A 16,948-nucleotide genomic window follows, 5' to 3' on the forward strand; every position below is an offset into this window, starting at 1 on the left:
GAATGTTCCCCTTGCAGTATGGGGGAGGTAAGGGTCACCACTAATGTCCCTGCTGACTGTATCTGTGGGAAATGCACCCCAACTCCATCTCCTCGAGAACCGGGTTAGGGAACTGGAGCTGGAACTGAATGAACTTTGGATCATTCGGGAGGCGGAGGTGGTTATTGAGATGAGTTACAGGGAGGTAGTCACACCTCAGGTACAAGAAGAAGATAGATGGGTTACCATAAGGGAACGGAAAGGGAACTGGCAGGCAGTGTGTGGATCCCCTGTGGCCGTTCCCCTCAACAACAAGTATACTGTTTTGGATACTGTTGGAGGGGGGGGGGGTGTGACTTACCAGGGGTAATCCATGGGGTACAGGTCGCTGGCACAGAGTCTGTCCCTGTTGCTCAGAAGGGAAGGGGGAAGAGGAGCAGACCATTAGTCATTGGAGACTCCATAGTTAGGGGGAGGTTCTGTGGCAACCAGTGACACTCACAATTGGTGTGTGGCCTCCCAGGTGCCAGGGTCCATGATGTCTCAGATCGTGTTTTCGGGATCCTTGAGGGGGAAGGGGAGCAGCACCAAGTCATGGTCCACGTCGGCACCAACGACATAGGTAGGAAGAGAGATGGGGATTTAAGGCAGAAATTCAGGGAGCTAGGATGGGAGCTTAGAGCTAGAACAAACAGAGTTGTTACTTCTGGTTTGTTGCCCGTGCCAAGTGCTAGGCCGGAGGGGAACGGGGAGAGAGTGGAGCTGAACATGTGGCTACAGGGATGGTGCAGGAGGGAGGGTTTTGGATTCTTGGATAATTGGGGCTCTTTCTGGGGAAGGTGGGACCCCTACAAACAGGATGGTCTTCACCTGAACAAGAGGGGTACCAATATGCTGGGGGGACATTTGCTAATGCACTTCAGGTGGGTTTAAACTAATGCAGCAGGGGGATGGGAACCCGAATTGTAGTTTCGGTGTGAAGGAGGTTGAGGGTAGTGAGGTCAGGAATAGGTTTACAAGGTCACGAGAGGGCACCGGCAATCAGGATGTTTGTTTGAAATGTGTGTACTTCAATGTCAGGAGCATCCGGAATAAGGTGGGTGAACTTGCAGCATGGGTTGGTACCTGGGATTTCGATGTTGTGCCCATTAACATGGTTGGAGCAGGGACAGGAATGGTTGTTGCAGATTCCGGGATTCAGATGTTTCAGCAAGAACAGAGAAGATGGTAAAAGAGGGGGGTGTGGCATTGTTAATCAAGAGTAATGTTACAGCAGCTGAGAGAACGTTTGAAGACTCATTTACTGAGGTATTTGGGCTGAGGTTAGAAACAGGAAAGGAGAGGTCACCCTGTTGGGAGTTTTCTATCAGCCTCTGAAATGTTCCAGAGATGTAGAGGAAAGAGTAGCAAAGATGATTCTCAATAGGAGCGAGAGTAACAGGTTAATTGTTATGGGGCACTTTAACTTCCCCAACATTGACTGGGAATACTATAGTTCAAGTAGTTTAGATGGGTCAGTTTTAGTTCAACGTGTGCAGGAGGGTTTCCTGACACAGTATGTAGACAGGCCAACAAGGGGCAAGGCCACTTTGGATTTGGTACTGGGGAATGAACCCGGCCAGGTGTTAGACTTGGAGATAGGTGAGCACTTTGGCAATAGTGATCATAATTCGGTTATATTTACAATAGCGATGGGCAGGGAAAGAGGCATAAACTGGGGGAAAGGCAATTATGATGTAATTAGGCAAGATTTAAAATGTATAGGATGGGGAAGGAAACTGCAGGAATGGACACACTTGAAATGTGGAGCTTATTCAAGGAACAGCTACTGTAGGTCCTTGATAAGTATATACCTATCAGGCAGGGAGGTAGTTGTCGAGAGAAGGAGCCATGGTTTACTAAAGCAGTAGCTCTTGTCAAGAGAAAGAAGAAGGCTTATGTGAGGATGGGGCATGAAGGCTCGGTTAGGGGGCTTGAGAGTTATAAGTTAGCCAGAAAAGATCTAAAGAGTGGGCTAAGAACAGCCAGGAGGGGACATGGGAAGAACCCTAAGACCTCCTATAGGTATATCAGGAATAAAAAAATGACTAGAATAAGATTAGGGCCAATCAAAGATAGTACTGGAAAGTTGTGTGTGGAATCTAAGGACATGGGGAAGTGCTTAATGAATGCTTTTTGTCAGTATTCACATTGGCAAAGGGTAATGTTAGTGAGAATACGGAGATACAGACTACTAGATTAGTTGGGATTGAGATTGACAAAGAGGAGGTTTTAGCAATTTTGGAAGATCTGAACATGGATAAAACCCCTGGGCCAGATGGGATTTATCCTCTGATTCTCTGGGAAGCCAGGGAGGAGATTGCAGCACCTTTGGTTTCTATCTTCATGTCATCATTGTTGACAGGAGTCGTACCAGAAGACTGGAGGATAGCAAATGTTGTTCCCTTGTTTAAGAAGGGGAGTCAAGACAACCCGGGTAATTATAGGCCAGTGAGCCTTACTTCGGTTGTGGGTAAGGTGTTGGAAAAGGTTAGAAGAGATAGGATTTATCTGGAAAGGAATGCATTGTTTAGGGATAGTCAACACAGTTTGGGAGAAGATTTGTAGCTCGGGTGCTTGTTGTTGTGGTTCTGTTCGCCGAGCTGGGAATTTGTCTTGCAAACGTTTCGTCCCCTGTCTAGGTGACATCCTGAGTGCTTGGGAGCCTCTTGTGAAGCGTTTCTGTGCTGTTTGTGGCTAGTCACGAAACGACACGACCAGCTATCCTTAGTAGCCACACACACAGATGACAAGCAACATGAATTCGACTGGGACAACACTACCATTATAGGGCAAGCCAAACAGAGAACAGCCAGGGAATTCCTAGAGGCATGGCACTCATCCACAGACTCTATCAACAAACACATCGACCTGGACCCAATATACCGGCCACTACAGCGGACAGCTCGAACTGACAACCGGAAGCGGCAGAGACAGGCCACTATAAATGCCGGAGGAAACAGCACAGAAGCGCTTCACAGGAGGCTCCCAAGCACTGAGGATGTCACCTAGACAGGGGACGAAACGTTTGCAAGACAAATTCCCAGCTCGGCGAACAGAACCACAACAACGATAGTCAACACAGTTTTGTGAAGGGTAGGTTGTGTCTCAATAACCTTATTGAGTTCTTCGAGAAGGTGACCAAACAGCTGGATGAGGGTAAAGCGGTTGATGTGGTTGTATATGGATTTCAGTAAGGCGTTCGATACGGTGCCCCACGGTAGGCTATTGCACAAAATACAGAGTTTCGGAATTGAAAGTGATTTAGTGGTTTGGATCCGAAATTGGCTAGCTGAAAGATGACAGAGGGTGGTGGTTGATGGGAAATGTTCATCCTGGAGCTCAGTTACCAGTGGTGTACCCCAAGGATCTGTTTTGGGGCCATTGCTGTTTGTCATTTTTATAAATGACCTGGATGAGGGCGGAGAAGGATGGATTAGTAAATTTGCAGATGACACTAAGGTCGGTGGAGTCGTGGATAGTGCCCAAGGATGTTGTAGGTTACAAAGGGACTTGATAAGCTGCAGAGCTGGGCTGAGAGGTGGCAAATGGAGTTTAATGCAGAAAAGTGTGAGGTGATTCACTTTGGAAGGAGCAACAGGAATGCAGAGTACTGGGCTAATGGTAAAATTCTTGGGACTGTAGATGAACAGAGGGATCTCGGTGTCCAGGTGCCTAAATCTCTGAAAGTTAACAACCCTATCAACCTGGGTGGAAAAAGGCATATGGTGTGTTGGTATTTATTGGTGGGGGATTGAGTTTCAGAGCCATGAGGTCATGCTGCAGCTGTACAATACACTGGTGTGGCTGCACCTGGAGTATTGTGTACAGTTCTGGTCACCACATTATAGGAAGGATGTGAAAGCTTTGGAAAGGGTTCAGAGGAGATTTACCAGGATGTTGCCTGTGATGGAGGGAAGGCCTTACGAGGAAAGGCTGAGAGTACCATGGCTGTTTTTGTTGGAGAGAAGGAGGTTGAGAGGTGACTTCGTTGAGATGTATAAGATAATCAGAGGGTTCGATGGGGTGGACAGTGAGAGCCTTTTTCCTCGGATGATGAAGGCTAACACTGGGGGACATAATTTTAAATTGAGGGGTGATAGATTTAGGGTAAGTATCAGAGATAGTTTCTTTACTCAGAAAGTAGTAGGGGCGTGGAATGGCCTGCTTGCAACAGTAGTAGACTCATCGACTTTAAGGGCATCTAAATGGGTAGTGGACATACATCTGGATAATAATAGAACGATGTAGGTTAGATGGGCATCAGATTATTTTCACAGATTGTTGCAACATTGAGGGCTGAATGGCCTGTACTGTGCTGTAATGTTCTATGAATGGCAGGATTATTGATTGTATGTGGAGAGGTTGGTATGACTGAGCCTGTAATCACTAGAATTTAGAAGGGTCTGAAGGTGGAATAGAACATAAAGTGCAGGAGTAGGCTTTGGGACGAAGTTGTGGAACTGCTGTAGCACATGACTGACTGCTTTCTCTCTTCTCAGGTCCTACAATATTAATAAATTGGCCTATCAGGAAGTGGAGGATCTTCTATCTATCGGTGAGAAGGCGAGCTTAGTGTGAGAAGCCCTGTCTCACTTCATTGCTGCACTTGCAGGAGGAGATTGGAGAGAGAGTCAGAACTGCTACAGCAGAATGGGAGCATTTGACCCAGGCCATCCTGTAGCTCTGCACATTTTCAATCATAGAGTCATATACCACAGACATGGCCAACCCACAGAAAGGTCCTTTGGCCCATCAAGTTTGTGACATCCTTTTTGTACCAATCCTGCTTTCTAACACTTGGCTCTTCACCTTGAGTGTTTCAAGTGCTCATCACATGCTTCTTAAAAGTTGAGGTTTTTTTGAGGATTCAACTACTCAACCACCCTCCCAGGCAGAGCAAATTATTTTCTCAAATCCTCTTTAAATGTCCTGCCCTTCACCTTAAGATTATACCCCCTTGTTACTGACCCTGTGACTAAGGGAAACAGCTGTTTTCTATCCCCTGTCCAAGCCCCTCATAACCTTACCCACCTCGATCAGGGTTCCCCCTCAGCCGTCTCTGCTCGAAAGAAACCAACCTGAGCTTCTCCAGCCTGTCTTCATCACTAACCTGCTCCATCCCAGGCAGTATCCTGGTGAATCCCCTCTGTACCCCCCTCCCAGTACAATCACATCCTTCCTATAGTGTGGGCACCAGAAACTGCACACAGTCCTCCAGCTGTGACCTCCCTAAACTCCTGTACAGCTCCACCAGAACCTCCCCGCTCTCATCATCCAAGCCTCGACTGATAAAGGCCAGTGTCCCCATGGCCACCTTAACCACCCTATTACCCTGTCCTACCACCTCCAGGGGTGTGTGGACAAACACCCCAAGATCCCTCTGTTCCTCTGAACTTCCTGCTGTCCTGTCATTCACTGAGTATTCCCTTGTCTTGTTCCTTCTTCCAAAGTGTATCCCCTCCCATTTCTCAGGGTTTAATTCCATCTGCCTATCTGACCAATCCGTTTCTATCCTGTAATTTAACACCTTCCTCCTCATTGCCAACCACCCGGCCAATCTTTGTGTCATCCACAAACTTACTTCCCATCCCCCCCACATTCCCATCTCCATTGTTTATGAAGATCACGAACTTTGACAGGATGCAGAGATCCTTCTTCGTGATTTGGACAGGTTGGGTGAGTGAGCAACAATGGCAGATGCAGTATAATTTGGATAAATGTGGTTATTCACTTTGGAAGCAAAAGTAAGTACCTGAATGGCTCGAAATTGGGAGAGGGGAGCATGCAACAGGGCGTGGGTGTCCTTGTGTACTAGTCGCTAAAGAGAAGCATGTAAGTGCAACAGGCAGTAAAGGAGGTAACTGGTATGCTGGCCTTCACTGGGAGAGGTTTCAAGTTCTGGAACAGGGATGTGTTGTTGCAGTTATACAGGACCTTGGTGAGGCCACACCTAGAGTATTGTGTGCAGTTTTGGTCTCCTTTTTGGAGGAAGGATGCTCTTGCCTTCAAGGGAGTGCAGCAAAAGTTTACCAGTCTGATTCCGGGATGGTAGAACTGATGTGAGAGGAGAGAATGACTAGGTTAGGATTGTTTTTGCTGGAGTTCAGATGGGTGAGGGGGGAGAAAAGAATCACACAGAGACATATAAAATTCTAACAGGACTGAATAGGATGTTCCCAATGATGGGTGCATCCAGAACCAGGGGTCTGAGGATTCGGGATCGACCATTTAGGACGGAGATGAGACATTTCTTCACCCAAAGAGCGGTGAGCCTGTGGAACTCATTACTGCAGGAGGCAGTTGATGTCAAAACATTGAATGTATTCAAGGGGCAGTTAGACATAGCACAAATTATGGGAGAAAGCAGGGTTAGGTTATTGAGTTGGACAATTAGCCATGATTGTGATGAATTGCACAGCAGACTCGGAGAGCCTCCTCCTGCTCCTATCTTGTGAATCTGTGGAATTCCCTGCCCAGGGAAGTAGTTGAGGCTTCCTCATTGAATGTTTTTAAAGCTAAGATAGATAACTTATTGAACAGTGAAGGAATTAAGGAGAGAGAGAGTGGGTAAGTGGAGCTGAAGCCTGTAAAGATCAGCTATGATCTTATTGAATAGCAGAGCAGGCTTGAATGGCCAGCTCCTGCTCCTAGTTCTTATGTTCTTAACTTCAATGAGGCTGTCACTGGCTAGGCGAGCAATTAGTGCCCATCTCTACTTGGTAAATGTCAGACTATCGGGGTTGGGGAGGGGTGGCTGTGGGTGGGAGGGTCAGCAAAGACTCAGTGGACTGAATGGCTTCTTTCTACAGTGTAGGGATTCTGTGATTGAGTCTTCAGGTGATGAATGCCTAAATGAGGATTTCAGCAGCCGAACAGCTGGGAGAGAGGTGAAGATGGAGAGGTGGAAATAGCCGATTTTAGAGATGGCACAAATATAGGTTCAGAAGCACATCTCCGGGTCCAATCTGACATGAGCGTAGTCAGCCAATTGGTTTAATGTTAGACTGTTACTGTGGTGAAGGATGGAGTCAGTTACCAGGGTAGGGAGTTGGGGTGGGCAATGAAAACAATACCTTCAGTATTCCCAGTGTTTTAATGGCTGGAATGATCTCCAGTACTGGGTGTCAGATAAGCAGCGACTGGGGTGGAGTGCTGTCTGCCAGGAGCAACCACCAGGCATACCTAAAAATGAGGTGTCAGCCTGGTGAAGAACTATTTGTGTGCCAAACAGCAAAAGACCATAAGATATAGGAGCAGAATTAGACCATTTGGCCCATCAAGTCTGCTCCACCATTAGATCATGGCTCCTCAACCTCATTTTCTAGCCTTCTCCCCAAACCTGATCCCCTTACTAATCAAGAAGCTAAGCAGTAAGTGACAGAGTTAATCAATCCCAAGAGCAACAAGTCAGGTTAAACCTCTTTAGTCAAGTCATCTCCAGCTGTGAATGGTGGTGGACAATTAAACAAATCAGTGGAGAAGGAGCCTGCACTAATATCTCCATCTTTAATAATGGGAGAGCCCAGTACATCAGAACAACAGATAAGGCTGAAGCTGTGCAGCAATCTTCAGCCAGACGTGCCGAGTGGGTGATCCATCTTGGGCTCCTCCAGTGGTCCCCAGCATCACAGATACCAGTCTCCAGCCAATACGATTCACTCCACGTGATATCAAGACAAGGCCGGAGGCACTGGATACTACAAAGGCAATGGGCCCTGATAATATTCTGGCAATAGTACTGAAGACTTGTGCTCCAGACCTTGCTGCCCATCCAAGATAAGCTGTTCCAGTAGTTACAGCACTGGCATATACCCGACAATGTGGAAAATTACCCAGGTATGTCCTGTACATAAAAAGCAGGACAGATCCAACTCGGCCAATTCCTGTCCCATCAGTCTCCTCTCAATCCTCAGTAACGTGATGGACGGTGTCAGTAACAGAGTTATCAAGCAGCACCTGCTCAGCAATAACCTGCTCAGTGACACCCAGTTTGGGTTCCCCCAGGGTCACTCAGCTCCTGACCTCATTCCAGCCTTGGGTCAAACATGGACAAAAGAGCTGGATTCCAGTGTGCTGCCACATTCTCAAGATAACAGGGAACACCGATATGGGACAGTTACAAGAAATTGGAGTTGGTGTGCGTTTAATGGTACTTATTGTTGGTGCAGACCTCATGGACGAAAGGGCCCTTTTCTGCACTGTGAATCTCAAGCCACATCTCCTGAATTTATAAAAAGAAACAGTGGAAGAGTTGAGAGAGGTGGTGGTGAGGTGATATACACGTAAGAATTAACACAATAATATGGTTGAGGACAGGATTTGGATGGGAAATTGCAGAGGTCAAGGAGAAAACCTGGGAAATATCAAAGGGAATAGTACTGGAGCAGGACAAGTAACTGCTTTGTGATTTTTTTTTTCCCCAGCTAGCATTCAATAGACAATGGGGCAGTTATCACCAGCTCCCAAACAGCTGCACTCAGTCAATCTTCGAATCTCTACAGTGCAAAAGCAGGCCATTTAGTTCATTCAGTCCACACCAATCCTCCGAAGAGCTTCCCACCAGACCAAACCACCCTGTCCTATCCCTGTAATCCTACATTTCCCATGGCTAATCCACGTAGCCTGCACATCCCTGCACACTATGAACAATTTAGTATGGCCAATCCAGCTAACCTGCACATATTTGGACTGTGGGAGGAAACTGGAGGAAACCCACACAGAGATGGGGAGAATGTATAAACTCCACAGTTGGAGGAGGGGGGATTTTCCCTAAGGGTTGTGTTTGGAGCTGGCTTTGAGGCCATTGCTCACTTGAGCTTGAGTTTCCAAGAGGTGAGATTTTGTTCTGCAGAGGTATGATCAGGTCCCTCCTTTCAGTGAATAATCCTTTGCCTTTGTCCTTTAGCTAAAGAGAAGAGCCGTGTGGATCTGCCTATCAATCAAGAGCTAGTGGAACAAGGTGAGTGACAGAGATTGCTACCTGGCAGATATCCTGTAAACTCACTGTCTATTATCTGCTTCTACAGCGGAGAAAATTAGTTTGCCTCATTGTGTCTGTGTCTGCCGATAAATGAACTACCAACCTATCCCACTTGGCAGTATTTGGACAGTAGTCCTGTGTTTGAGACTGAAGGTTTTTCAGTAATCTTCAGCCAGAAGTGCCGAGTGGGTGATCCATCTCAGCCTCCTCCATGGTCCCCAGCATCACAGATACCAGTCTACAGCCAATTCAATTCACTCCACATAATAAAGACACATTTAAACGACAGAATTGGGATAAGGCGACATTTTCAAGATGGCAACCTTCAACTAGTGGTGTGCCAGTTCAATTATTGCTGAGGCCACAATTACTTACCATCTGTTTAATGCATAAAATTCTAACAAGGTTGTCAGACAAGATGCAGGGAGCATGTTTCCCTGTCTGGGGAGTCTAGAACCAGAGGGAACAGTGTCTGGGTGTGGGGTAGGCCATTTAGCACTGAGATGTGGAGGCATTTCTTTGCTCAGAGCATGTTCAAATGAAATTAACTACAATAAATATTTGGATTTCAAAGGCATCGAGGGATATGAAGAGAAAACCAGAATATAACATTTGTTTAAAATACAATAAAGGATCAGCAACGGCAGAGCAAGTTCGATGGGCCAAATGGCCTATTGCTGCTCTTCGTTTCAATTGTTCAGCATGACTCACCTGGAAGAGGAAAGTGAATGTCCTGTCCCCAATTTTGCGCATGACACAAAAATAGATAAGAAGACAAGTGGTGAGGATGAGAATCTACAGAGGGAGCTCGGCAGGTTAGATGAGGGGGGAGAAACTTGATGAAATATAATTTGCAACTTGGAAGCTATGCACCTCAGCTGGAAGAATAGAGGAGCTAGGAGAAAGTGAGGACTGCAGATGCTGGAGATCAAAGTTGAAGAATGTGGTGCTGGAAAAGCACAACCAGTTAGGCAGCATCTGAGGAGCAGGAGAGTTGCCGTTGCTGCCTGACTGGCTGTGCTTTTCCAGCACCACACTCAGAGTAGAGGAGCTGACTATTATTTCAATGAAAGACTGCAGAAAGCTGCAGTACAGAGGGATTTGGGAGTCCTCCTGCTTGAATTACAAACTAACATCCAAGTTCAGCCGATAATAGGGAAAGCAAATGGAATTTTGGCCTTTATTTCAAAGGGAATCTCTAGAATCATAGAGATGTACAGCATGGAAGCAGGCCTTTCAGTCCAGGTCATCCATGCTGAACAGAAATTAATCTAGTCCCATTTGCCAGCATTTGGTCCATATCCCTCTAAACCCTTCCTATTCACGTACCCATCCAGATGCTTTTTAAATGTTGTAATTATAACAGCCTCCACCATTTGCGCTGGCAGCTCATTCCATACACACATCCCCACTCTGAGTGAAAAACATTATCTCTTGAGGTCCCTTTTAAATCTTTTCCCTCTCACCTTAAACCTATGCCCTCTAGTTTTGGACTCCTACTCTGGGAAAACACCTTGTCTACCTATCCTATCCAGGCCCCTTCGACACTCCAGTGGGCGGCACGGTGGCACAGTGGTTAGCACTGCTGCCTCACAGCGCCAGAGACCCGGGTTCAATTCCCGCCTCAGGCGACTGACTGTGTGGAGTTTGCACATTCTCCCCGTGTCTGTGTGGGTTTCCTCCGGGTGCTCCGGTTTCCTCCCACAGTCCAAAAATGTGCAGGTCAGGTGAATTGGCCATGCTAAATTGCTGTAGTGTTAGGTAAGGGGTAAATGTAGGGGTATGGGTGGGTTGTGCTTTGGCGGGGCGGTGTGGACTTGTTGGGCCGAAGGGCCTGTTTCCACACTAAGTAATCTAATCTAATCTAAAAAACAGCCCCAGCCTTTGGCTCAAACCCTCCAACCCCAGCAACATCCTTGTAAATCTTTTCTGAACCCTTTCAGGTTTCACAACATTTTGCTTGTAGCAGGGAGAGCAGAATGGCACAAAATATTTCAAAAATGTCCTAACCCATGCCCTGTACAGCCGCAGCATCACCTCCCAACTTCTATACACAATGCATTGACCAATATAGGCAAGTGTACCAAACTCCTTCACTATCCTACCTATCTGTAACTCCATTTTCAAGTAACTATGACCCTGGATCCCAAGGTCTCTTTGTTCAGCAACTTTATCAGGACTGTACCATTTGCCCTGATTTGCCTTTCCAAAATGCAATACCTCACATTTATCTAAATTAAACTCTATCTGCCACTATAAGTTGGGAGGTTTTGCTCAAACTGTACAGGGTACTAGTCAGACCACAGCTGGAATGCTGTATACAATTTTGATCCCTTTATCTAAGGAAAGATAGACAGTCATCAGAGGCAGTCCAGCGAAGGCTGATATCAGGTATAGAGGGACCATCTTATGAGGAGAGGTTGACTAGATTGAGCCTGAACTCATCAGAGTTTAGAAGAATGAGAGGTGACCTTACTGAAACACACAGGACTCTTAGGGGACTTGGCAGGGAAGATGTGGAAAGGTTGTTTCTCCTTGTGGGAGATTAAGTGTTCACACATTTTAAGACACAGATGAGGAAGAATTTCTTGTGAGTTTAGTGATTCTTTGAAATTCTTCCTGCGGAGTGCTGTCCAGGCTGGATCATTATGTATATGCACGACTGTGATAGATATTTAATTAGTAAGGGAATCCAGATGTATCGAGAAAAGGCAGTTAAGTGGACTTAAGGATCAACAGATTGGCCCCAATCTCATTGAATGGCAGAGGTGACTTGATGAGCTGAGTGACCTACTTCTGCTTCTCTGTCTGATGGTCCGAAATGAGTTGAGGGTTTCTCCCTTTACCTCCCTTTCCAGCAGTAAGCTGCAGACCCCTATCTCTCTTTGGGTGAACTGTCTTCTCCTACTCTCCCCTCTAGCAGCTAGACAAACAGAATTGTTATTTCTGGTTTGTTGCCCGTGCCACATGATAGCGAAGCAAGGAATAGGGAGAGAGAGGAGTCGAACACATGGCTACAGGTTCGTGCAGGAGGGAGGGTTTAGGATTCCTGGATAATTAGGGCTATTTTTGGATACAAACAGGATGATTTTCACCTGAGCCAGAGGGTACCAATATCCTGGGGGGGACTTAGCTAATGCTCTTCGGGTGGGTTTAAACTAATTCAGCAGGAGGATGGGAATCGAAATTGTAGTTCGAGTATACTGGAGGATGAGAGTAATGAAGTCAGAACTGAGATTTCAAGATCGCAAGAAGACATCCGCAGGCAAGAACTTGGTTTGAAGAGTGTCTACTTCAGCACCAGGAGCATCTGGAATAAGGTGGGTGAACTTGCAGCATGGTTTGGTATTGTAGCCATTTCAGAGACGTGGGTAGAATAGGGACAGGAATGCACCTTCCGGGATTGAAGAACAGAGAAAATGGTAAGAAAAGAGGTGGTGTGGCAGTGTTAGTCAAGGACAGTAGTGCGGTTGCAGAAAGGGCGTTTGAAGACTCGTCTACTGAGGTGATATGGGCTGAGGTTAGAAACAGGAAAGGAGGTCACCCTGTTTGGAGTTTTCTATTGGCCTCTGAATAGTTCCAGAGATGTAGAGGCAAGGATAGCAAAGATGGTTCAGGATAGGAGCGGGAGTAACAGGGTAATTGTTATGGGGAATTTTAACTTTCCAAATATTGACTAGGAATACCATAGTTCGAGTACTTGAAATGGATCTGTTTTTGTCCAATGTGTGCAGGAGGGTTTCCTGACAATCTGTAGACAGGCCAACAAGGGACGAGGCCACATTGGATTTGATACTGGGTAATCAACCTGGTCAGGTGTTATACTTGTAGGTGGGTGAGCACTTTGATGATAGTGACCACGATTCAGTTGTGTTTACTTTAGTGATGGAAAGGTATAGGGCAAGAGTTATAGCTGGGGGAAAGGCAATTATAATGCAATTAGGCAAGATTTAGGATGGGGCAGGAAACTGCAGGGAATGGGCACAATCGAAATGTGGAAACTATTCAAGGACCAGCTACTGTGTGTCCTTGATAAGTATGTACCTGTTAGGCAGGGAGGAAGTGGTCGAGCAAGGGAGCTGTGGTTTACTAAGGAAGAGTAAGATTAAGGCCAATCAAGGATTGTAGTGGGAAATTATGCGTGGAGTCAGAGGAAATAGGGGAAGCGCTAAATGAATATTTTTCATCAGTATTCACACTAGAAAAAGACAATTTGGTTGAGGAGAATATTGAGGTATATGGTACTAGACTAGATGGGATTGAGGTGCACAAGAGGGAGGTGTTAGCAATTCTGGAAATTGTAAAAATAATTAAGTCTCCTGGGTTGGATGGGATTGATCCTGGGATTCTCTGAGAAGCCAGGGAGGAGATTGCTGAGCCTTTGGCTTTGATCTTTATGTTGTCATTGTTTACAGGAATAGTGCCAGAAGACTGGAGGGTAGCCAATGTTGTCCCCTTGCTCAAGAAGGGGAGGAGAGACCATCCTGATAATTATAGACCAGTGAGTCTTACCTTGATTGTGGGAAAAGTGTTAGAAAGGGTTAAAGGAGATAGGATTTATAATCATCTAGAAAGGAATAAGTTGATTAGGGAGTGTCAACATGGTTTTGTGAAGGGGAGGTTTTGCCTCACAAACCTTTGAGTTATTTGAGATGGTGACCAAACAGGTGAATGAGGGTAAAGTATATATGGATTTCAGTAGGGTATTTGATAAGGTTCCCCACGGTATGCTGTTGCACAAAATACAGAGCTGTGGGATTGAGGGTGATGTAGCGGTTTGGATCCGAAATTGGCTTGCTGAAAGAAGACACAGGGTGGTGGTTGATGGAAATGTTTATCCTGGAGTTCAGTTACTACCACAAGGATCTGTTTTGGGTCCACTGCTGTTTGTCATTTATCTAAATGATCTGGATGAGAGCGTAGAAGGATGGGTTAGTAAATTTGTGGATGACACTAAGGTTGTTAGAGTTGTGGATAATGACGAAGTATGTTGTAGGTTACAGAGAGACTTGGATAAGCTGCAGAGCTGGGCTGAGAGGTGGCAAATGGAGTTTAATGTGGAAAAGAGAGGTGATTCACTTTGGAAGAAGTAACAGGAATGCAGAGTACTGGGCCAATGGTAAGATTCTTGGTAGTGTAGATGAGCAGAGAGATCTCTCTGCTTTTATTGATAGAGGGATTGAGTTTCGGAGCCATGAGGTCATGCTGCAGCTGTACAAAACTCTGGTGCGGCCACACTTGGAGTATTGCATACAGTTCTGGTCACCGCATTATAGGAAGGATGTGGAAGCTTTGGAAAGGGTGCAGAGGCGATTTACTAGGATGTTGTCTGGTATGGAGGGAAGGTCTCATGAAGAAAGGCTGAGGGACTTGAGGCTGTTTTTATTAGAAGAAGTTTGAGAGGTGACTTGATTGAGACATATAAGATAATCGGAGGGTTAGATAGGGTGGATATTGAGAGCCTTTTTCCTTGGCTAGCCTGAGGGGACATAGCTTTAAATTGAAGGTGATAGATATAGTACAGATATCAGAGGTAGTTTCTTTACTCAGAGTATTAGGGGTGTGGAATGCACTGCCTGCAACAGTAGTAGACTCCCCAACTCTCAAGGCATTTAAATGGTCATTGGATAAACATATGGGCAAGAATGGAATAGTGTAGGTTAGATGGGCTTCAGATTAGTTCCACAGGTTGCCGCAATATCGAGGGCCGAAGGGCCTGTACTGTGCTGTAATATTTTATGTTCAAACCATTCTACTGAGTGCTTTAAGTCTGTGCCCCTTCCCTCAGTCACTGACCTCTGCTGAGGTAAATAGGCTCGTCCCATCCTCTTTATCCAGACCACTCACAATTTTGTTCATCTGAACCAAAACACCCCTCAACCACCTTGCAAGGAAAAAAACCCCAGCTCATCCAGTCTTCCCAGTATTTTAGACCAAGAAGAGCCAATGAATGTTATCTACCTGGACTTCAAGAAGGCCTTGGACAAGGTGCTGCACAGGAAGCTGCTGAGTAAGATAAGGGCCCATGGTGTCAGAGGCAAGGTGATAGAATGGATAGAAGCTTGGCTGTCTGGCAGAAAACGGAGAGTGGAGATGAAAAGGTCCTTCTTGGGATGGCAGCTGGTGACAAGTGGTGTTCTGCAAGGCTCAGTGTTGGACCACAACTTCCCACTTTCTACATTAATGGTGTAGCTGAAGGAACTGAGAGCATTCTGGTGAAGTTTGCAAATGATACAAAGGTAAGTAGAGGGACAGGTAGTATTGAGGAGGTGGGGAGGCTGCAGAAGGATTTGGACAGGTTAGGAGAGTGGGCAAAGAAGTGGCAGACGGAGTACAATGTGGGAAGGTGTGAGGTCATGCACTTTAGTAGGAAGATGAGAGACATGGACTATTTTCTAAATGGAGAGATAATTCAGAAGTCTGAAGCACAAAGAAACTTGGGAGTTCTGGTCCAGGATTGTATACAGGTAAACTTGCAGGTTGAGTCAGTAGTTAGGAAAGCAAATGCAATAATGGCATTTATTTTGAGAGGACTTGAATCTAAAAGCAGTGATGTATGTCTGAGGTTCTATAAGGCTGTGGTCAGCCCACATTTGGAGTATTGTGCATAGTTTTGGGCCCATATCTCAGGAAGGATGTACTGACCCTGGAGCGTGTTCAGAGGAGGTTCGTGAGGATGGATCCAGGAATGAAAAGGTTAACATATGAGGAATGTTTGAGGACTCTGGGTCTATACTCGATGGCTTTTAAAAGAATGAGGGTGGATCTAATTAAAAAATACAGAATAGTGAATGGCCTGGACAACGTGGATGTTGGGAAGGTGTTTCTATTGGTAGGGCAGACCTTTTAGAACACAGATAAGGAGAAACCTTTTCAGCCAGAAAGTGGTGAATCTATGGAATTCATTGCCACAGAAGGGTGGCAGGGAGAAAGCGGGTTGAGAAACTTATCAGCCATGATTGAATGGCAGAGCAGACTCGATGGGCTGAATGGCCTAATTTCTCCTCCTACGTCTTATGGTCTGTCCTGGCAACATCCTCATAAATCCCTGTCTCCTCTCTCCTGTGCAGTTGCATGTTTTCTGTTTCGAGATGATGATAAGTACGTACACTGCTCAAGTTGGGGCCTGAATAATGATTTATTCAGTTCCAACATAACATCGCTGCTCTTGTATTCTATCGTTGGCTAATAATAGAAAGGATCTTATATGCTATCTTAACCATGGGCGGCACGGTGGCACAGTGGTTAGCACTGTTGCCTCACAGCGCCAGAGACCTGGGTTCAATTCCCGCCTCAGGCGACTGACTGTGTGGAGTTTGCACGTTCTCCCCGTGTCTGCGTGGGTTTTCTCCAGGTGCTCCGGTTTCCTCCCACAGTCCAAAGATGTGCAGGTCAGGTGAATTGGCCATGTTAAATTGCCCGTAGTGTTAGGTAAGGGGTAGATATAGATGTAGGGGTATGGGTGGGTTACGCTTTGGCGGGGCGGTGTGGACTTGTTGGGCCGAAGGGCCTGTTTCCACACTGTAAGTAATCTAATCTAATCTAATCATCCTAACTACTGGAAACAATTTTTCCATCAGTAAGTTATCTGTCTAAAATCATTTGTTTGTGCGACCAAGCTAATTTTCAATCCTGCTTGCCAGATTCCCCTCTACGGTAGGAGTTTGTTTTGATCACCAATCTGCCTTGTCAAAACTGTTGTTCAAGTTTCTCAATCTATTCTTCACCCTTCACATTGGTGAGGCCACTTGTGGAATGTTGTATACTATTCTGGTCACCCTGCTACAGGAAGGATGTTGTTAAACTGGAAAGGGTGCAGAAAAACATGTCAAAGCTATTTCCAAGACGGGAGAGTTTGAGTTATAAGAACAGGCTGGAGCATCAGAGGCTGAGTGCTGGCCTTATGTAGGCTTATAAAATTATGGGCATAGAGTAAAAAAAACTAGA

General features: G+C 45.9%; 1 protein-coding gene across 4 annotated transcripts in view; it reads left to right on the top strand.

The window, feature by feature from the left end:
* Positions 1-16,948, top strand: part of nadk2 (NAD kinase 2, mitochondrial) — a 71,510-nt gene that overhangs the window by 35,772 nt on the left and 18,790 nt on the right. For all 4 annotated transcript variants that reach the window (XM_072592629.1, XM_072592638.1, XM_072592645.1 and 1 more), the window contains exons 9-10: positions 4,521-4,576; positions 8,927-8,980. In XM_072592629.1, the coding sequence (XP_072448730.1) occupies positions 4,521-4,576; positions 8,927-8,980 (110 nt within the window). The remainder of the gene's footprint in view (positions 1-4,520; positions 4,577-8,926; positions 8,981-16,948) is intronic.

The sequence above is a fragment of the Chiloscyllium punctatum genome, chromosome 2 (genome assembly GCF_047496795.1).
Source record: "Chiloscyllium punctatum isolate Juve2018m chromosome 2, sChiPun1.3, whole genome shotgun sequence".
Lineage (NCBI taxonomy): Eukaryota > Metazoa > Chordata > Chondrichthyes > Orectolobiformes > Hemiscylliidae > Chiloscyllium > Chiloscyllium punctatum.